The 22,372-nt window shown below is 38.2% G+C and overlaps 1 protein-coding gene across 1 annotated transcript in view; it reads left to right on the forward strand.

Moving 5' to 3' along the window:
• The first annotated feature begins 438 nt into the window (after window positions 1–438).
• The window catches only part of Fgf10 (fibroblast growth factor 10), a 75,791-nt gene continuing 53,857 nt past the window's right edge, over window positions 439–22,372 (forward strand). Inside the window, exon 1 of the mRNA XM_021208616.2 lies at window positions 439–1,551. Within this exon, the coding sequence (XP_021064275.1) occupies window positions 1,224–1,551 (328 nt within the window). The 5' untranslated portion in view covers window positions 439–1,223. The remainder of the gene's footprint in view (window positions 1,552–22,372) is intronic.

Raw genomic sequence — 22,372 nt, forward strand, 5'->3', positions numbered from 1 at the left:
AGGAAGAAGGAAGGAAGGAAGGAAGGAAGGAAGGAAGGAAGGAAGGAAGGAAGGAAGGAAGGAAGGAAGGAAGGAAGGAAGGAAGAAAACTGCAGTTGAAAACAAGTGAGCAAGGGGCTCCCTGTAGGGGAGGGGAGTGGTTCCCGCCGGAGGGCAGCAAAATTCGGAAAGCACGCGGACAGCTCGCGCTGGTGGCCGGCGCTGCGAGCACAGGACGCCCGAGCCTCAATTAGCAGGAGCTGCAGGCTGCGGGGCGGCTGCACCCACGGAGGCGGCGAGGAAGGGACCCGCAGCCCCCAGCTCAGAGCAAAGACATCGCGCACTCCTCTCGCCCAGGCTCCCCCCCCCGCCCCCTCCTCGGTCCCTTCCCCCCTCCCTTTTCTCTGGCGTTCCCAGCAGCTTAGGGTTTCAGATGTCCCACCGCCGTTTGACCCCCTCCCCCCCTTCTCCACCCCTGCAAATGAGGTTTGACCAGCAGAGGCAGAGCCCACCTCTGGCTGAAAAGCACTGACATTTAGACTCCAGGCTTCAACCTGTTTACAAGCGGCTTTCCAAGGGACTTGGAGGTGGAGAGAAGGGCCAAACAAAACACCAGCCGCCAGCCGCCCCCCAAACAAGAAGTGGCTTTCGGAAGACTTCATATCAACAGGCACCACCAAAAAGAGAAAGGAAGGAGAAGACAACAACAGCGCCTGGGCAGCTGACAACTCCAAAGAGACACACTTTTTAAGTGGCCAGCAGGCTGGGACTCTGCAGAGAAGGACCAGAAGGTGCCAACCGCAGAGGGGCGCAGATGTCTTCCTGCACCCCCACCCCACCCACTTTGGGTTTTGTTCACCGTCCTGTCATCTGTTTTTCAGACCTCTTTTGCATCTAACATGGTGAAGAAAGGAGTGAAGAAGAGAACAAAGTAACCCCCGGGGGGAGCGAAGAGCTCTGGTGACCGACACCACCAGTTCCTACTGCCTCGGCCACCCACGTCCACTGTTCGCCCTGAGACTGGAGAGACGCAGGCAGCGGATCCGAGAACGGAGCGAGGACAGGCAGCCGGTCCTTCCGAGGAGTTATGGATGTTGGTGCACTCGCTTCTAGCCAGATCCGTACCCAGAGGGAGCTAACCAGTAGCCACCACCTCCAGCTGTCTCTTTGCCTCGCACCAGGTCTTACCCTTCCAGTATGTTCCTTCTGATGAGACAATTTTCAGTGCCGAGAGTTTCAGTACAATGTGGAAATGGATACTGACACATTGTGCCTCAGCCTTTCCCCACCTGCCGGGCTGTTGCTGCTGTTTCTTGTTGCTCTTCTTGGTGTCTTCCATCCCTGTCACCTGCCAAGCTCTTGGTCAGGACATGGTGTCACCGGAGGCCACCAACTGCTCTTCTTCCTCCTCCTCCTTCTCCTCTCCTTCCAGTGCGGGAAGGCATGTGCGGAGCTACAATCACCTCCAAGGAGATGTCCGCTGGAGAAGGCTGTTCTCCTTCACCAAGTACTTTCTCACGATTGAGAAGAATGGCAAGGTCAGCGGGACCAAGAATGAAGACTGTCCTTACAGTAAGTAACAAATGCGTGCTCCTCTCCTTCCAATTATCCACCCCCACCCCACGCGGGGACGGGGGGGGGCAGAATCTGTTCCAGATGTGGCCAGCTAAATATTTATGTCCCCAACCCCTGTAAAATGATGAAGTGGAATACTTTCACACTAAATCAGCCCCCTCCCGAGTATACATTGTGCGCAGCATTTCCTCCACTGTGCAAGCCTCCTCCACATCCCTTGCAGCCCTGGTTCCTGATCTCTCTAGTTTGTCACTCACAGGATCACTCCTGGTGCTGTACAGTTGTTGCTGCTAGGAGATGCCCCATTCTCTCTCCAATACCTTCCCCCATCTCACCCAGAGGTCTCCTTTCCCTCCCTTCTGGAAATGGCTCAAGTAAACACATTTTGTTTCTTTTCTCTGGCAATCTTAAAGAGTTTTTGGGACAGACTCCTCAAGCTGAAAATAATTATCCAGTGTCAATTATAGGAGCTTTATGGGAACTTTAAGGAAGAAAAGTCACTTCCACTGTCCCCTGGTCCCCAGCAAAAGCCCCACCATTTCTAGATAGAAGCCAAAGAGTTTATTTTCCCTGGTTTTGATTTTTTTTTTTTTTTAATTTTACCCCCTCCTTTTGGGTCCTTCATTTCGGTTTGAGTGATTGCAGTCCATGAAGTTGGTCTTTCGGGCAGCACCGGGCTATTTGTCTCCTGCCTGCCTTCTCTTGGTAACATGACGCTCATGTCTGCATTGTCAATAGCATATGCGCTGCTTTTTGTGGTGTCTTGTACTGTTTCTTCTGAAACCTCTCATATTGCAGAGGCATAGTACTACAGCATTGTAAACATCTGGGACTGGATTCACGCAGACCTCACACAAATTTCATTGTCATCCTTTTTATTTTCAAAGTAAAAGCCCAAGTCTGCTTCCAAGGCTGGATCCCATAGGGCGAGGTTGGTCTCCCCAGCACACATTCTGCAGGGGATCCTTGGATCTTTCTCTCCTTTTTTTTTTTTTTTTCCTTTCTCTCTGGTCTTTCTTTTTGGTTCTGTCTTGTGGGTGTGGGATGGGTGTGGGGAGCTGGGGGGCTGAAAGGGGAGGAAGAATGGGGAGAGAAGGGGTGGATACCACGTCTCTTCTTGAATCAAGCCAACCAAGCCAGATTATGCTGCTGGCTTCCTTTCCTGGTTACTTTCAAGTGCTGAGACTTATTCATCCTCCACTGATTGTTATTTGAAAGGATCCCAAGGCTCTGTAATGGCACACTGAAGACAGTAGACAATGACATTTAAACATCTTTAATGAAGCTTGGCTTTATCTCTTCAGTAAATTCCAGGTCACCTTTCAAGGGGGAACTTTTTGTGTTAGATCTTTGGGAATTCTGAGTATATATTGGCCAGCAAACTTAAATATGTGAGTCATCCATTTCCTAAGTTTTGACTCAGAGTCAGTGTATCAGGTCCTGATGAAAGTGACAGATGAGCAGAATTAAGCATTTTATTTTTTTCAATAAAGATTACAGGAATTAAGACTTCAGTTTTCTTCTCCGAGGACTCACAAAACACCCAACCATAACTTTTGCTGGTCTTCACTGGCTTTTCTCCTGATGGCTTGTTAAAATTAGCAATGTGTTTATGAGTAATACACTGGTGGAAGCATTTGAAAGTCATCTATGTTTAGTATTGGAAATACTAAATACCTTGTTACACACACCTATGTATCTCATTCTGATGATCAGAAAGTAGCTGAAATGGTATTAGTTAGGATGGTTGCTCCTCCTTTAAAGTCTGCTGCCATCTAAGTGTGATAGATCCTATAGCTAGCTTTTATTGTTTGATTAAAGTAGAATTGGGTGATGGTACCCAGTTAAGGAAGAACTAACCTCAGAATTGTAGGGTTTTTTGTTTATTTGTTTGTTGTTTAATCCCCATGGGCTGATTTCCTTTAGATCATATGGAAAACATGAAGAAATGGAATGAACTTTCTAAGTTTTAATGTTTAGGTTACTTTCCTCTTTTTAATATTTTATATAACGAGAACTCACTTGTTATTGCTTTGCTTTAAGTGTTTTTTTTTTAATGTGATGTAATGATCAACCTGCAGCTATTTTTGTTTATGATACTTAAATGACTATTTTGTAAAATTGATTCCTGTGCCATGAACTTCTTAGCAAAATGACTCCCGGGGAACACATTGAGTTTTATTTTTACAATATGAACTATCCCAAATGAGAAAATTATGCAACTTTTATTGCATAAACAAGGGCAGCAAATTTCCACCCTAACTTTTTTTTTTAAAAATAGACATTATCTTTTTTTTTTGTGGGATAACATATACTAATTACTAATACTCTGTTTGGAAATTATAAGCCAAATATATAAGAAGACTGTCTTAATTAATGGTTTTAAAAGGGAAGGAGGGTGGTTCTATTGCTAAATATTGCCAGACCATAGCTAATTTAAGCTTTCCAAGAACATGTGTATCAAAGCATAGCAAGTGAAAAACTACAGATTGAGGAGGTCTTAATTTCACATGTGGCCCAGTAATCAGAATGCTGCTATCCTCTCCAGGTGGGCTGATTCAGCTGAGATACATGGTATCACTAAGATGTTGTTTAAATATTCCATAATTGCACGTAAGGAACATTTGCCACACCCACAGCCCGTCAGCCCACCAAATAGTAGCCTGTTAAATATTAGGCTATCTAATCTCTGAAGAGTGTTAGTTCCTTGTCTAAAACCACATTTCAGTACCATTTCCCTAAACAAGATATTAATTAGTCCCAGTACACAAAGCTGTTCTTTTGGGGTTTGCTTATTTTAAGACTAACTTTTTTTTTTTTTTTTTTTTTTTTTTAAAAAGACAGGGTTTCTCTTTATAGCTTTTTTTTTTTTTTTTTTTTTTTGGTTACATTTGACCCCAGTGTTATTGCCGCTAGAATACCATCGCAGCTTACCTAAGGGCCTATATGTTTGTGATGCCTTGGATAATTGAACAGCTGTTTCACTGGCTCATTGCCAGCAAAATGCTAACAAAGGGGAAGAAAGGCACTCACTCATAAGTATCGAAAAAATTATTTTTAACTTCTTCCTCCAAAGCTAGCACCCTGTTTTGAATAGTTCTGAAGTTTTGACATGTGTTAAAGAAACTCTTCTCCAATTGAGTGATTACTATAGCTTTTTTTTTTTTTTTTTTTTTTTTTTTTTTAAGAAGAGCGGCAGGGGTGTATATTTTCTTTGCTCTTTGCTATTGTATGGAAGTAGAATAAAGAGAGTAGAGGTGAATTATGTTTCTCCTGCTGGAAGACTGAGAAAGCTTGAATAATTGAGAATAGCTATGGTGTGTCTGTCACTAGATATGTGCAGGCTCATTTAGGTTTTGTTTTATCATTCCTTACATCGAGAGCTTTGCCCTTGAAACATTACCACTCAGCTCTAGGTCTGACCTCCTAGAAAGGCTGGATACAGCTGTTAGGTCCCTTTGCAAATGAGACTGCTTGACTTATTTCTGAACATGAGTTAAGCAGCTGTGAGTTTCTCCCATGGTTGTCACATGAAGAAAAGAAGAATCTAGCAAAAGGAAAATCTATCCTGAAACTAGAGACAACTAAATAGATGTTCCCAATACAGAGTCTTATGGGCCTTCCTGAGAGAAAGAGGGAAAGAGAGAGACAAGGAATCTATAGCATGCAATCCATCTTTTCATGATGACACTCCATCCTTACAATGGTCCATAACTTGGATAAAATTATACACATTAGAAAGGATGAAAACTAAGGTTGGAATAAGTGGACTTTTCAAATCAACTACAAAGTGATGAAAGCATGGGAGGCATCCACCCCCATCTAATTACCCCTCCTTGGATGCTGTAGCTCTCAGTTTATTAGACCAAGACACTCCAAATCTCCTACAAACAAGTCATCTAAAACTCACATTTCCTTTTGCTGTGAACACTAACCCATTTCCAACTGCACTGGAAGAGAAGTAAAAGGACCATGGAGATAAAGTAAATGTTAAAAGACAATCATTGCAGATGGCCACGTGGTACCAGACACTGTCACTGTATCCTTCAGGTCAGGGCTCTGTCCTGATATTATGTTTGAGAATATAATTGCTCATGGACACACACAAAGCACGCATACATCAATCTCACTTATGTTAACAGAGGTCATTAGGAATACATGACTATTTAAGAAAACCCATGAATGTCATTGTATATAGTAATTGTTTACAGCTGAGGGCCAAATGCTTAATCGTTCCCATGTGCAATAAAATAATTTGATTGTAAATACCTATGGGAGCTTAGGCTGTTGCAGGAACCTCTAATAGAGGACTGACTCTACAAAGAGTGACATAATAGAGACAAAGCTGAAGATAGTAAGAATGTTGTAAAGTGAATGGGCAAATCAAACAGATACTCTGCCACTTAAAAATGGTAGGTTGTAATGGCAGAAGAAACCTTAAAGGCTTGCATTATTACTCTTTAGTCAGGAATGAAGTTTATTATTGAATGAAGTTTAAGAAAGTGTTGAGGAAAGAAGGAACTACAGTATTGCCTCATAATAGATGCTCGAGTTTTCTGGAGTGTGTGTGGGGGGGGAATCCTATGATCAATTTATGGCTTCCTCTGGTGTCTTATTTACAATTGTGGTTCTTTCTAGAATTTACTTGCAAAATTTATAACCAGAAATGTTTAATCATCAGCATGGAGGATTTATGAAGGTAGAATGCACTGTATTTAATGTTTGCATGGCATTGCCTTATCACCTTTACTATGTTCGTACCATGTGGACCCTCCACTTTGATGGCGTTATCATAAATCCATTAAAATGCACAATTGGAGAGTTTCCTCTTCATAAACCTGATTTATAACCACTACTAGAAGAACCCAACAAACTAGTTGGCTGGAATAACATGCTGGTATTGGAGGAGGAGAATTTAGGTACCAATCCCTAGGTCTTGGCAAGTTCAGTAACCTGGTACCTAAAGGTACAGTGCATCCTTTAAAAGCACATGTTTCCAAACTGATATTTAAACACATAAGTTTTGAAAAAAGAAGGGTCCTATGAAAGAAATCAAAGCCTATTGTGTGCATATTTTTTCTACTGTCACTATTCAATTTATACATAAACGCTTACTCTAGTGTTTCCTTAGAAATTAAAGAGCTTGCAATGAACATGAATAGATACTTTGAATTCCTATACAATTACCTTAATGTTCAGAGGAAAAAAAACATTTATTACCCAAATGTCTAAGCTCTCCACAAACTAAAATGTAAGGGAAAGGATTGGCAGCTCATTTAAAATGGAACTTAGGTTCCTCACATTTATGACCTGCCTATGGATATCTGCATCTTTTCCAAATCTTAATGTCTGTATGCTTATCAAAAATTATAGTGCAGATTATGTTTATTATCCTCCCAAAGGACAAGAGACTACATGAGTATTCAAGGTGATTTTAATCTATTTTAACAGTCATTCTCTGAACTTTGCAGTGAATAGTAATTCAAATGACAGTTTTACTAGGAAGGTTCCAACATTTGTCAACATTAATAGTTGATGTTTGCTTAATATAAGTAAGTAAAATATTAGCATTTGCCTTGAAGAAGTTAAAAACCTCTTGTTATTTTACAGGGAGATGAACTACAGATTGCTACTCATTTAGTTTTAATACAGTTTTTTTTTCTAACAGTTCAGAGATATGACAAGCTTCATTTTGTTTCAAGTACTATTTTACAAATGTATCTAAACATTCATTACAAGGTATATTACAAGTAATTAAGATATTTTTTATTTACCACTGGAAAACATTTTTAACCTTTTTTCTTTTTCAGATTTAAGGTGTTGGCTTTCTAATATCAGCACGTCTTCTCCCAATATTACTTTCACCTGAACCAGCAGTGCATACAACCAAAAATATTAAAAAGTGTGTCTTTAAAGTAAGAAGGAGGAAATATATCTGAGTCTTAAGATCCACCAGTGATACTCTGATTCTGAATTGATGGATACAAAATTTTGATATTGTATAGTATATTTTTAAAATGGAGAACTTAATTTTAACCACTTTTTTTTTTTTTAAAGTTAATAGAAACATTCACAATATCTTCTGGGGAGCCAGATAACCCACAAAATAATGGCTGCCAGGGCTCCCTGCCTTTAAATCAGGTCACTTGTGTTCTTTCTTTGAACATTGTGTTCTAATTGGAACAATAAATCAAAGAAGACACTCAGAGTAGATTCCCATGTAAGGTGGATAACTGGACAGTGACTTTTTACTGCTGCTAACACGTGCATCCAATTACCATTTGATAGATTCATAGTGGCGGCAGTACAGCATTACCTCATTGTATAGCTCACCTAATAATTCTTCTGCCTAAATCTGTCTACCTTTACCTATACCTAACCTGTCAGTATGTGTATTATCATTAATGAGGGACTTTCAGATGTTTGGCATGCTTCCTGCAATGAATGATGTGACAGAAATGTTAATTTATTACCCAACTAAGCGTAATAGAAGGTAATGTCTTGATTAAGCTGATGTACCCTAAACTTTAAATAATTAAATTTATCTAGACAAACCCAATAATTCCACCTCAATTATAACCTAATTCTGCAGTGTTGGTTAACTGAAAGATAAAAGACTTATTTAGAAGCCATATTATACTACAGGAAAAAATGTATTTTTCTTTCAGGTATCTTTTAGAATGTTCACTTTCTTGATAGGCATAATTGCTGTTTGGCTCTTAATTTTTCTTAAGGTTTCACTATTGCGTTGAGACTGAATCGCCATCTGTGGTGTTTCAACTGGAACCAAGACTCAGTTACTTGCTATAGTCCTGTTTTGAGGTATCCTATGACAACTCTATTTTAGAAACACTGTAGCTCTCTGATTAGCTTACCTCTCCCACTATTTTCTCTTCCAATTTTGGTTTTAATTGATTTTTTTTTTCCAGGTCCTTAAACCTACTGCATTATCTTCAAAGGCAAACAAGTCCCCACTTAGTACCCAAGGTGATGTCCAGGGCCAGAAGCCCAGACAGATACTTTAGTTGTTAGATAGTTTATACTCAATGCATAAGAACTTCAGTTTAAATTGGACAATCACCAGTAGCCTCATTATATTGAATTGCCAGCTAATTCCTCCATATCCCAGCCTCCAGACCAGGTTCTTTTAAGCTCTGCCTACATCAAAGTGGGGAAGACCCTTACTTGAACATCATTCTATGTTTGGTTTCCAGGGGAAATTCCTTACCAAATACCCATTTCTAACATTTTGTTTTCTATTCTTTTAACATTTTTTGCACTTGCACTACTCTCTTGATCCTCTGCTATCTTTCTTGCCTTCACACCTTATTCTAAACTTACATAAAGGGGAAAAAAAGATAATTTAAGAACGAAATGTGTTTTCTGTATGTAGGAGGACATAAATACTGGTGTGGAGCTATTTGATTCTCCAAACGTTCAGAACGTCACAAAGGTTATCAGACACTTTTGTATAGCTTTGGCAAATGTATTTGGCTTAAAAAAAAAACTAAATCCATACCTTCATTAGTTCTGGTTATTGGTGAGAAAAATACATACACATATATATGTATACATACATGTACATATGTACTTCTCTTTAAGCAAATACAGAGAAGTTTATCTCTTTTAGGAATATTTAGAAACACTGCACAGCAGTTACAATCTTCAGCCATATATAAGTGTATTCATATTCTTCTCCTAAGAAAGCACCTCTGGGAACTACCTGCTAAATTAGAATTATTCTTTCTATAAACAGAGTCTGGCTATTTATATGTCACTCAAATTTATGTGTTACTGCAACAGTAACTAAAAGTTAAGCTTTTTACATTGTTTCTGATTTACCAGTAGAATTAAAGAAATAGGTAGTAATACTCCATAATATGGCAACTGTGGCAACACATTACATATTTACATCTAAAGGGAGATCTTTTTTGGTAACAATAATAGTAACAATACTCATCACATTTTTCTTGCTACTTTTAGAATGTATCTCTAGAGGGGTTCATTGCATAGAAGTGGAGGGAGAGTGATGAAAATGTCAATCAGATTACAATATGAATGCCAGATGAACAAAGATTCAGGAGACATCCAACCAGCCAGAAAGCTGGTAAAACATGTGACAAAAATTCTAGGAACTGGGGGAAAAGTGCAACTAGGGGACCCAAAGCATGCAGGTATATGATCCGATAAGAGGGTAGGGGTTTTACTGGAGTGATGAAGACACCCGTTTTAACTCCCTGGATAGAGTTCAGGCAAATGAGAAGCACTGCTCTGCAAAAGGGCTGACCTGACAAGAAACTATAACCCAACTCCTGGCATTCAAGTGGATGTTAAATTAACTGAAATGATACCCTGTGATATAAGAGAAATCCCACAGAGGTCACCAATAGCCTGTGTATCAGCAGAAAGAAAGCTCAGACCCAAGTCTTGCTAAAGAAACGATGGAGTTAAAAAAAAAAAAAAAAAAAGCATGGACTTTGATTCAATGTAATTAAATATGGACGGAGGGTGAAAGTAGACTTAGAAGTCACAGGTTTGGTTGCAAATTGCAAGACGGGAATGTATAGCTTTGTGCAAGGTGCCATAAGTAAAAGAAGCATATTCATTTTTCTTCCTCTATCCTACATAATAATGATGAAAATAGAGAAATTGTTCATTAATTAATCCACTTAATAGAAACAGGACAATACTGAGAATGCTTTAGTGAAAACTATGGGAGAAATAAGTATGTACTAGGACTGGAAACACAGCAACTATTCTCATCCTTTTGGCTAGTGAAGGTCCTGGAGATGGGGTAAGGGAAGTACAGGAAGAAGGCACCCTGAGGCTAGGCTTGAGCGATGTTGAAGTCCACAGAAATGGGAGTTAACACCTGGGTGGCTTAATATTTTGTGTCATGTATTACATCTTCATCAAGTAGATATTGTATTTTAAAATGAGTATAAAACTTTAATTTTTTTCAAGGAAAAACAACTAGTTGTTATTTGTTAAATTAAGCACACTAACATTAAAGAAATATGATTTGAGGCACCATCCAAGTCACCTGGAATTTGATTTGAATTATGATCTTTATAATAATCCTTATAATATTCTTAAGTTTGAAGAAAGAGTAGATATTTGGACATTGAACATAGAAGACGAACTATTAAGGAAAACTAAGAGTAATGAAGGACAGGTCACATGGAGAAATAAAGACAGATTACATGATGAAAGGCAGGAAGAGAAAAGTAACAATTTCTTCTAAATTAAGTATCTTAAGTCACAGATCTGGCTTTCTAGGATTATCAAGGTATTCTGCTCTTTGCAGTCATTTCCTGCCCCTTTGCTTCAACCTTTTGGGCTACTCCTTTAAAAGTTTTCATTCTTGAGACAAGAGCTGAAAGATAGGATGCAATCTACACTCAGAGCTGAGAAGCAGGGTAGAATTATCTAAGGTGTAAAGACAAACTCAAGGAGAGAATGATGGCATGAGATCACAGTAGGAAGAGATTCCAGCAGGACATGGCAGAACAGAACAGACAAGAGTAAGAATACCCCAGAAGAGGACACTGGAGCATTCACAGTTAAAACAAAACAAAACAAAAAAGGACATCCAGGAGATAGGGTAGCGACAGAGTGAATGGCTTACAGGTTAGTGGGCATATACAATACAACCTTAGAACTTGCTGTCATGTAAGAAGCAACTGTGTACATATCCCTATGTTTTAGGACTTCTGTTTTTCTGTCATGGTATCACCTGGACTTTAAAACATACATTCTTCATTTTTAGCACTTTCCCCAGTTAATTTTATTTTTTGGTTTTATATATACATACATACGTGCGTGCGTGCGTGTGTGCGTGTGTGTGTGTGTGTGTGTGTGTGTGTGTCTTGCTTGCATGCATATATGTATATCATGTGCATGCCTGATCCCCAAAGAAGTCAGAAGAAGGTGTTGAATTCCCTGGCACTTGAGCTATATAGTAAATCACCATGTGGGTGCTAGGAACTGAAGCCAGATCATCTGCAAGACCAGCAGGCGCTGCTAACCTCTGAGCCATCACTCCAGATCCCTCATTTACTTTATGAAATAGAGAAAAAATACAGAAATCAAGCAAACAGAAGTATTTTGGAAAAAAAAACCATCATTATGTAGGCTTATTTGGTATATTGAAAATATAGTTAATAACAAAAAGTTCCAGCTGGATTAAAAAAAAAAAACTCAGAAAAAAACTCTATTTTTTTTTTTTTTTTTTAAAGTAAGGACATGAAGCAGATCTTGATATGGTCATTGGTTTAAAATGTAAAATACGCTTTTTTGTTGTTGTTGTTGTTTTTCAAGACAGGGTTTCTCTGTATAGTCCTGGCTGTCCTGGTACTCACTTTAAAAAGCATAAAATGTAAAATAAGGCCAACTTTAAATGTTCTTAATACACGGGAAGCGTTGTATACATAGCAGCAAATTCCACAATAGCACTATTGGGATGCTACGTTTCGCTAACAGGATGTTCATTTGTTCTTCTCCTATACTGTCTTAAGCTTACTTGACATAGATGATTATAGGAAATAGCAAAGTTGGCTACAGCTCATTATCCAGCAAATGAAATACTTCGGTATTTTTAAAACAAACAAGGGCTGCGGTGCTGACAACATGTATATAATGATATCCAGCAATGAAGCTGGGTGCTTTCTAGTCAAACATTTGGGGAAAAAAAATCTGAATTCTGAAATGTCGTGACAGTGTGATCTTGGCCAAGTTACTATGCAAGGCTTTGTTCTGCACCTAAGCAAAATATGTTACTAATAATCTACCTCGTTACTGATACAAAGATGTGTTTGTAGATTTACAACTGGGACTAAAAATGTAAATTGTAATATCGGACACTGTGCAGAATCCACAAGTGTTGGCTGTCATCAGTCTTTGACGCTATGACCAACTTGCATTGTCACTAATTATCCCATTATCTAGGGCAAGCCTTGGATTAGGTAATATTTTTAAAGTAGGTATAACATTGATAATACACTACCTAACTTTGCTTTACAGTTTATAGTACATTTAATGTTTTCATCAGCTGATTCTCAAAATAATAATAATAGTATAGAAGTAAGGCAGTCATTGTTACCCCCTGCTCTTTCTGGAAGAGAAAATTAAACCTGAAAGTTGTGTCCAAGTTGAAGATACGGGTCAATACCTGATGCCTACAAAGGCCTCCCCATGTATCAACACACAGTCTTACATTTGGCTAGCCACTGCTTACTTCTCACTTAAACCTAATTGAGGATGCTGCTGCTATGGGTGTATGCTATGTCTCGCTGAGCCTTGACACAAGAACTTCATTCAGTACCTGGCATATGTGATCAGTTTTCTCCACATTTATTATTAAACAAATTAATCATTCTCACTTTATAACCTTAGTCGAGGCCTTGGTACTCTTTTGGGGTCAGTCATATGTTCTGAAAAGCATGATTAATATCCCATATGCTTGTAGAGAAGGGATGGATATAATGGTCTCATAAAATTCCGTTCGGCTTTTCTTCAATTCTGAGAAATGGGAAAATACATTAGAAGGGTCATTGTTAGCTATCACACTCTGAAGTACTTACATCCACTCAAACCTCTGAATTAAAATTGTGTTAGTATGAAATCAATCATTTTTTCATAGTTCCTACATATTTCCTACTTTTACAAGATTATTTTTGATTAGAGTATATGGAAATGAATAATGGCTTCCCTCTCCTTCACAATTAATACTTTTGATAAGAGTTGTTTCTTGATTTCAGTTATTTGTTTTTCTTCTTGGACAATATGGTGGCTGTTAAGAAATTAGACATTCTTAGTAATCCCTTTAGATGATAAGAATAATGTACCGCAATCAGTGGGAGTAAAGGGATGTGGCATGTAGTCTTGGTTTTGTCAAAACATTTACTGTGAGATCTTAAACAGTTCATTTACTTTATCTTGGCCTCAGAAACTTATCTCCAAAATGAGTGCCACCGAATTGAGCTAAATCATCATAAACTGTTCAGGTTTGGTTAAACTCATCCTACGAATTAAGGAACAGGTTTCAGAAACTACCTCTACTGAGACATAGTAGCTAGGATAGGCCAAATTTCTTAGCAGTCATCCTTTATAGACCCTTCAGTACTGTGGATACAATGTTAAACTGTATACTTCTCATGATATTTTTACAAATGATGGACATTCTATCTCTTTAGCTATATGGACCCAAGAGACTACTGCCAATGTTCTTATAATGAAGTGCAGGGGAATATTAAAAGGAGAAGGGAGAAGATGATGTGATGAGAAGTAAAAAAGAAATAATGAGATAGTATTTGTTCTAATCATGACCGAAAGAGCAACAAGGCAAGGTGATTGGATTCTTTAACTGGACTAGGAGAAAACCAGAATTTCCTTCTAGAGCCCACAAAAGAGCTTGGTCCCTTTGATCCCTTGACATAGATTCTCTGAAACTGATATTGATATTGTGCATCTGTGACCCCCCCCCCCGGGGGTAGCGAAATAATGCATTTGTGCTAAAACAACCATCTTTATAATCTTTTGTTATAGAAGCCATAGTTTTTTGACATGCAAAGTATAAGGCTCTTAAATTACAAGAAATGTAAAAGTGACTTTGGATTTGGCCACTGAGCATAGAAGGGAAGAATTTTTAGACATGTATTTAAAAATGCCAAGATTTTCTTTTTTCTGAGACTGATACCTGGTAGATAGGTGGGCATTAAAGATATTCTGATTAGAATATGGAAGAGTCTTGGGTATAGTAAAGCCTAAGTCACCTAGGAATATCCATCCATTAATAAACTGGTGTTGCTGGAAATAAAAATTATGAACATTGCTTCTGGTGAAAGTGTGGGGAAGAAATGGCAGATGTGTTATTGGAACCAGGAGGATAGGTGATTGTTGAGTTGGAGGCTCAATTTGTAAGTGGTAAATGTGACCATCTGGGAACATCCCCCATGCTAATGTTGACAGACAGCCTGCTTCGTATTGCTATAATAAAATTCAAGAGAAAGGGAAATCATTGAAGAGAAACCTGTTAAGTAGAGAAAGCATTGGGTGATTTGGGGAAAAAAAAAAAACCTCAGTTTATTCAGTTGCAAAATATTTTTAACTAAGAGACTCGATTTTAGAAAGAGTAGCCCAAGGAGCTTCTGAACCGCCTTGGAGTAATCTTAGGCTGTCACTAGAGAAGTGACACTTGTGCCATTTCAATAGGAGCTAGGAATAGCAATGAAACCGACCAAGGTACATTGGTGAGGATTCCCTGTGATGTATGTTAATGACCCACAATGATGGTGAGAATGTTAAATCCGCAAAAATACTGCTTTGGATTAAAATGCGATTAAAAATAGACAAGATGAAGCAGGATTGTCAAGCGCCCCACAAATTCTAAGGACAGTTTGGGGACTAAAAAACTAAGTAAAACTATTCAGCCACAAACACATGCTAATTAAAAAAAATAAAACAAAGGTCACTGTGACCACAGAGTCTTGTATACAAACTCAACTCTTTGAGTAGACAAGCAAAAATCTTCCAATTGTGTGGCCAGATGCTGGACTTGCAAATGAAAAGAAGTTTCCAAATATATGCTCTGTTGGGTCTGAAATTGCTCAGGACTATGGAGGAGCCTTCCCTCCATGTCCTGGCCTCTTTGGGGGAACTGTACTATCTCTAGCTGCTATTCCGTACACTTTTACCACTACATTTGAGAATGAATTCCTTATATTGTGGTTCTATAGAAACACTGGTGGGGAATAATTTTGTTTTTAGATAGATCATGTTATTTAAAATATGAAATTGGAGATATTTGAACTACCGATATTTGATTTTGAGAATATTATGCTATAATTGATGGAAACTTTAGAAGGATGTTGAAGAACGATTATCTTTACCAAGCATACTATGGAATACATGTAGATGTGGGGGCATCAGGAAGTCTTAAAAGATAAAACAATAGACAGCCAAAGATAACAGGTTGTCATCTTGATAGGTGTGGATGTGACTATATAGTGAAGTCTTGTTGGCATAATTAAAATATTAAGATGAGATTATTATGATTATCTAGGCAGACCCTAAATGTCATCAGAAATAACCTTAAATGAGAAGACAAAAGGAGATCAGATATATACATGCAAGGCAGAATGTGATTCAGTAGTGGATGCAGAGATTTGAAGATTATGCATTGGTGGTGCTCAATGCAGCAGGTGGACCAGAAGGAAAAAACAATTGTGAATTCAGAAGCTGAAAGGGGCATGGACTACAACCTCCCCTGAAGGGCTTTGAGCAGGCATATAGCCCCTACCACCTTCATTTCAGCCCAGAGAAACTGATACTGAACTTACAGATTCATTCCAAAACTGTGAGATAACAGATTGCTGCTGTTCTAAGCTACCAGTATGCTCAAGTCAAAGATGGCAGACTTATATGGAACAAATTAAGAACAGACAAAGTTTTATCTTACATGGTAGACAACACTAAATATAGAGTCCAGTATATGTACATTACAGTATTTCATCTACTTCTTAGCTGGATGAGTGAGATGCCTGGATGCACCTGCTTCTTCAGCTCTTCTGTACAGACTCAATGGGATAGTAGATGCAAAAATACCAGGCAACGCACAAGGCTCAGAGTGGTACCCCAGACTTGCCTAAATATCAGTGGTTAAGTTTAAATGATTACCTGTTTAGGACATTGTTTAAAATACTTGTTTTTGCAGTGATGTGAATTCACATTGGCTGAGTTGAAAGGCTTCCCTTGTGTGGTTTCAAGTTCAGTTCTCTTGAGACTCTTGCTAACTCCATGGAAACCCTTCCTATTGAAAAAAGTCCCCTTTGTAACTGGAAGGGACTGAAGACCAAATTATAAAAGTAGGTAATTGGGGCTGGAGAAATAGCTTAGCGGTTAGGAACACTTGTTCTCTATTATAGGAGCTGGGTTCAATTCCTCATACGTCCACAGTGGCATACAGTCATCTATATTTATAACTCCAGTTCCAGTGGGCTGGATACTGTCTGATGGCCTCCTGTATACATGGTTCATACATGGTACACAGACATAAGGGCAAACAACACAGGCAAGCAAAACACCCATGCACATAAAATAAAGATGTTTTCAAGTAGTTCATTAGTACTACTTTTTGAAGGATGTCTTCAATGTTAAGAGTTGTCTGACGTTACTAAGTGTTTGTTCTTTTTAAAAGTTAACTATAATATCCCCTTATCTATATGCAAAAATGCATAAAACTCAAGCTTGTTCCTCAAGATGTTTTTGTGGCACTATATATAGTTATCGCTTGAATTTTTAGGGTCTACAAAAACAGCATGGCTCTACAACCAACGTTCCTTCTTAAAGATATTAGTTTCTCCCACGACAGTAAAAGCTACAGAATTTACAGATAGAAGACAGACATTTTGTTGTCCAGTCTTAAGACAATAGGACTTTTGCCAAGTTGTGGCTGATGGCCCCAACTCCTACTTTTTCTCTTTAACACCCCTATTTAAGTTGGGCTAGACCTATAGGAATTTTAAAAAAAAAAAAAGATAATGGTAGAGATACTTGGGTGACTACAGTTATGAACAACACTATGGTACAAAAAAAATAGATAAGATATGCAATCCAGAATTACTTTTAACACAACGTTTCAGTTTCATGTTCTGAAACCAGCCATATAACATGATGTAGTTCAAGTCTCTAGGGCATTTTGTAAATTGTTTCTGGTGGTAAAATGACTTCAAGAGTCAGTTGGACTTAGTCCCTACTCATTACTCTTAATAGTATATAAGATTCCTTCCAATAACTATTTAACAAAAGAGCTTTAAAGCAGGAGAGGGAAGTCAAATTGGAACTATGTTATAATAATGGGCAATAATTGGTATTTCTCAAACTTGTGTTTATAGACTAGACCACATGACCAATTCAAATGCAAATTATGAATCTTAATCCAGAGAAAATTTTAAGGAGCATGGTGGGGGACAAACCAGATTCACAGGCAGTAATCTGAACTGCGATAAACAGCTCCATTTGATTTTACTGTGTCAATCAATCTCTAAGAAAGGTAACACCAGGAATAGCCAAGTTGTTTTGAGTTTAGGATAACTTGAAAAATTGGCAGAAAAATCTTCGTGCACACTTCCCATGCTGGCACGCTTGCCAGTTTTACATATATTCTGGAAAGGGAGAAAGTGCCAGTATGTTCTATAAAAGGGAAGTCATTTTTAACGTAAGTTAAAACAGATGCTTGCGTTCCACCTCCCCTTGCTTACTGACAGGGGTTTTCTGATAGAGCTGAGATCGAGTCAGTTTTCAGTTCACCCTCTGAGTGTGTGTGTGTGTGTGTGTGTGTGTGTGTGTGTGTGTGTGTGTGCTAAAGCTGGGAGGAAGGAGAAGAAAATGTGATCTTCTCCTTGAGCTGGCTGTTTCCTCACTATGTGGCTGTGTTCTGCCACTACTCTTGATGATTGAGAGCTGGAGATGCTACACCAGACGACACTGTGTAAACAAACTTTAGTGTTTGGGTTTTTTTTTTTTCCCCCTACATTGATTTAGAAGCTTCAGGAATTTTGGTGCATCTGCCTCTGACCCGAAAACTTCTACCACACCTTAGCTCTTCAAGTGACCATCTGAGACTGAAGTAAAACTTCCAAAGCTGGGTGATATTAAGAAGGAATACCAGAGAATGCTTCTCTGTGTGCTATCTTTGGAACTTCGTCATTCCTTAGGCGGTTTGGAGCATGCCTCTTGTGCTGTGAGAAATTCTTTCTTTTCATTGTTAGAATTGAGGTTTACTTCCTGAATACAACAATTTTTTTTTTCCTTCAAACAAATGAGGTCTGTAATGTGGTTGAATTAAAACAAACAAACAAATAAATAACTAAATAGGTTACTCTGTCCACCTTGGTATTTTTGATTTGTTTTGTTGGGGCTTTTTTTTTTTTTTTTTGCATATAAGTAATAGCTTCACTTCTAATGTATATGACATTTCTTTTACACTGACAAAGGCAATCTCATACAAGTCTTAGACCAGTGGACTAGTATTCCTCATGGGAATAACTTTGGTAAAGTCAAAACAAATAGGAATCTGAGATAGCTAATAAAGTGTTAACAAAATGTGGCATACCTAAGGTGCACCTTTTTGGTTTTCTTTGTGTTTACAAACATTTTGTATCTTTAGCGTAGGCTGTAAAAATAATATAATGAGGATATCTGAACTGTTCAGCTGTGCTAGCCTTACATTGCTAGTGACACTGACCAGAATTCATTAGTCTCACATCTAAAGCAAAAGGCTTGAGCTTTTCACAGTTCACACAGATTACATGGGGGATTCATTATTTGTTATAGCCTGTTGTGTTGGCTTATGAGACACTTGGCCAAGCACATGTGTACCATAACCTTTGTGATTCAAAGAAAGCACTAAATTGTTTCTCCTATTAATAAAAAAAAAAAAAAAAAAAAAAAAAAAAAAAAAAAAAAAAAAAAATCAAGAGTGCAACCACTAATTTTAATTACCAGAAAAACACCATCTGTTGATTGTCATGTTGAACGTTACTTCACCTCTCGGAAACAATGGCTATAGACTAAAACCTGGCTGTCTTTGTCCTAGACTATCTTACCCTCATACACTTCTGTTTATTGACACTAAGATTTTCTCATTCCCATGAGAGAGTGAATTCTCACGCGCATGCCAGGGTTTCAAGTAGACCAGACTAACTTCCAACTCACCTTGTAGCCGACTGTGACCTTGAACTTCTGATGCTCTTCTGATTCTCTATTTCCCTAGTGCTGGGATTACATGCAAATATCTCCAAACTGAACTTAATCTGGTCTTAAGGACCAAACCCAGTGCTTCATTTATGGTAAACAAGCTCCTTACCAGCTGAACTAGATCCCCAGAAGTAATAGTTTTGGCTGAAGAGGAGATCACTCAACATGTTGTGTGCAGTGGCCCACTGACCTGACCTGACATTGATCCCTGGGACCCCTGGTGGAAAGGAGAAAATCTACTCCGGAAAGTTGTCCTCTGACCTCTGACTTCTACAGGGGTGCACACACACACATACACACACACACACACACACACACACACACACACACACACACTCATGCGTGCATACACAATAATAAAAAATTGAATTAAGTTAAATTTTACAAGGGGTAGCCAGTATCATGACTCACCAAGTAAAGGCAGAAGAGAACCAACTCCACAAAGTTATCCTCTGACCTACACATATACACTGTGACACATGTGCCCCTCCTATATTTTACACACATCCACAGACACAATAATAGTTATAATAATAAAGAGAGAATTTTAATGAAATAGGGACTTTTTGGTGAGGTGAAATAAGGCGTAAAAATATCAGAACTTGTAATAAATTATCCAATTCTTATTTTGCTGTAAGAATAAATGAACAATTTAGTAAGATGCCCGTGTTTACTTAGATCTAACAGAAAACTCTGGCATCTGTAAGTCCGTCATGGAACAATGTGCAGGCTCCGATTGTCACTTCAGTTTTAATTAGCACACATTGTCTTCACGGGTCATTATAGTTTTTGTGTGTGTTATCTTTGTGGACATCTGCAGAATCAGTTTGTTGAGCAGGTCAATTTTGAGAACATGTGTGTGTGTGCGATTTTAATTAGGCAGCACTGAATGGTGGATGCAAACTAGTTGAAGGATACTGATACCTATCTGTCTCTTGGGTTTTAAACATCCCCTCAGCCGTTTTGGGACTTGCATAAAATAATAACAATAGGTATTGTCTTTGATATTCAGTTACCCTTACTTTACCTTTGTACTCATTTCAGAAAAATAAAAAAATAAATGGTGTAGATACCATAGATATTTTATAGAGGGAATCATTCATGACCACTGATTAATGTCACTGAAATTTCATCATTATCAATCAATGGAGGCCCTGGGATTTAAGCCCTGTTAGTGTGGTTCTTGTTTCTATGCATTTAATCGCTATGCTATCCTCAACTAATGTATTTTAAAATCCTTCATTGACAAATCAGCCCAGTAAACAAGCATATAGCCATAAATTTGACTCTATAGCTATTGGAACATAAATTGTACTTGATTTTCTTCTTACATAAATTTTTTTTTTACATAAAAATCCCATAATATCTCTTCTTGTTATCTAGAGATTTTTTTTTTTTTACTGTAGCTACAAAAACCTGGCTCCTGTTTTTATCTTTGTATTCTGAAAAAGGAAACAGAATTGAAAAAAAAAATAGTCTGTATTTCTCACGTAATGTCCTTTTCAAAGCGTGATAAACATGATTTTTAGAAGATAGTTTTATGCTGTAAATTGTTTTCCAATAATTTCAGCTTGAATTGTTATATAATTCCTCATTATACTATCAACATTTGTTTTACTTATTTACATGTGAGGAAAATACTTTATTTGTTGTTTCCCACTTATGAAGTTTTTATTCTGATGCCATATTGCCTGAAGACATATTCTTTCATTAAGAAAGCAAATTTTTATGGCCTGAAGCAGCACTTGAGAGGCAGAGGCAGGGAGATCTCTCAGTTTGAGGTCAGCCTTGCTCGTCTACATAGTGAGTTCCAGGGAAGCCAGAGCTACATAGTGAGACCTTGCACACGCGCACACACACACACACATACACAATTTTTTTAAAAAGCAATTATTTGAAATTCTTTTGGTAGTGCTAATATTCTCCCTTTAATTTAACTTTCCCATAGTTCTCTAGCTCAAGACCCCAACCGAATCTCTTTATAAAAAAAAATACATATTCTTAGTAAATCCCCAAATCTACATATGGCCATTTCTGAATTCAAAGGATAATTGAAGAATTATCAGAACTCTGGATTAAATGAGAGATTTATTCCCCCATTTTAGGAAATGGCTTTTCTAATCAATTTCAACTAAATGAATCCACAATTAGCTTTTGGCATCCTCCATGCTAATGGTAAAGTTGCTTTTTGCTTTTGAAGGAGAATTGATATTCACAAATCATATGTCACAAGCCACTAAAAGTGTCAGAATCCCACAGCAGGCCCTTGGTGGCTTGTTAATCTCCCCTGTTTAAAGGAAACAGACTAATTCACTTACATATAATGAAAGCCATGCTGCTCAGCCCAGCCCCTCAAGAAGCATCAGCCCATGCAAGTACCACCCTCTCTCTTCACCTCCTTCTTCCCGGTTCTCACAATTAAACATGGGATTAAGACACAGCGATTTCCTTAATGTTGCCATGTCTGAGTCCTTTCAGATGTCACAGATGTGGAAAAATAGAATAGTTCATGTTTTCCCTGGGTCAAAAATAAGTAGAAGGACCCCCCCTGCCCACATCCACCGTTCTTCTCCGTGAAGCATACAAGATAAATCAGGATGTTAAATGTGAGGGCCAGATGTATATATAACCTTTTGCCCTCATTATTGTAATTGGTTTCCATCAGGAAGAGGGTGGGAAGAATAAAATGCCACAAAATAGGCATTAATTAATGTAAAGCTGAGGAAGTAAACATTCCACACTGGCTTAGCTAAGAATCCAGGAGTTTTAAAATCGTGAAGATAAGAAAGAAGTTTCAAGATGATCAAGTGCATAATCCTAAAGGAAGAAGAGAAATGACTTATCTTTATTGTTTGCACTCAGTAATTATCTAATTTCCATGTATCGTGCCCAGGCTTTTTTTTTTTTTTTTTTTTTTTTTTTTTTCTTTGAAATATACACCAAATGTTCTAACACTTTTGGCCCAGTGTGCCTGCAGATGGATCTTTATTTTGACTTTGTGTGTGTCTTTCCTTTTTAGTAGCATTGGCTATTTGTGGCGACTAAATATAGTTGGGTGAGG

The sequence above is a fragment of the Mus pahari genome, chromosome 11, assembly GCF_900095145.1.
Source record: "Mus pahari chromosome 11, PAHARI_EIJ_v1.1, whole genome shotgun sequence".
NCBI classification, from domain to species: domain Eukaryota; kingdom Metazoa; phylum Chordata; class Mammalia; order Rodentia; family Muridae; genus Mus; species Mus pahari.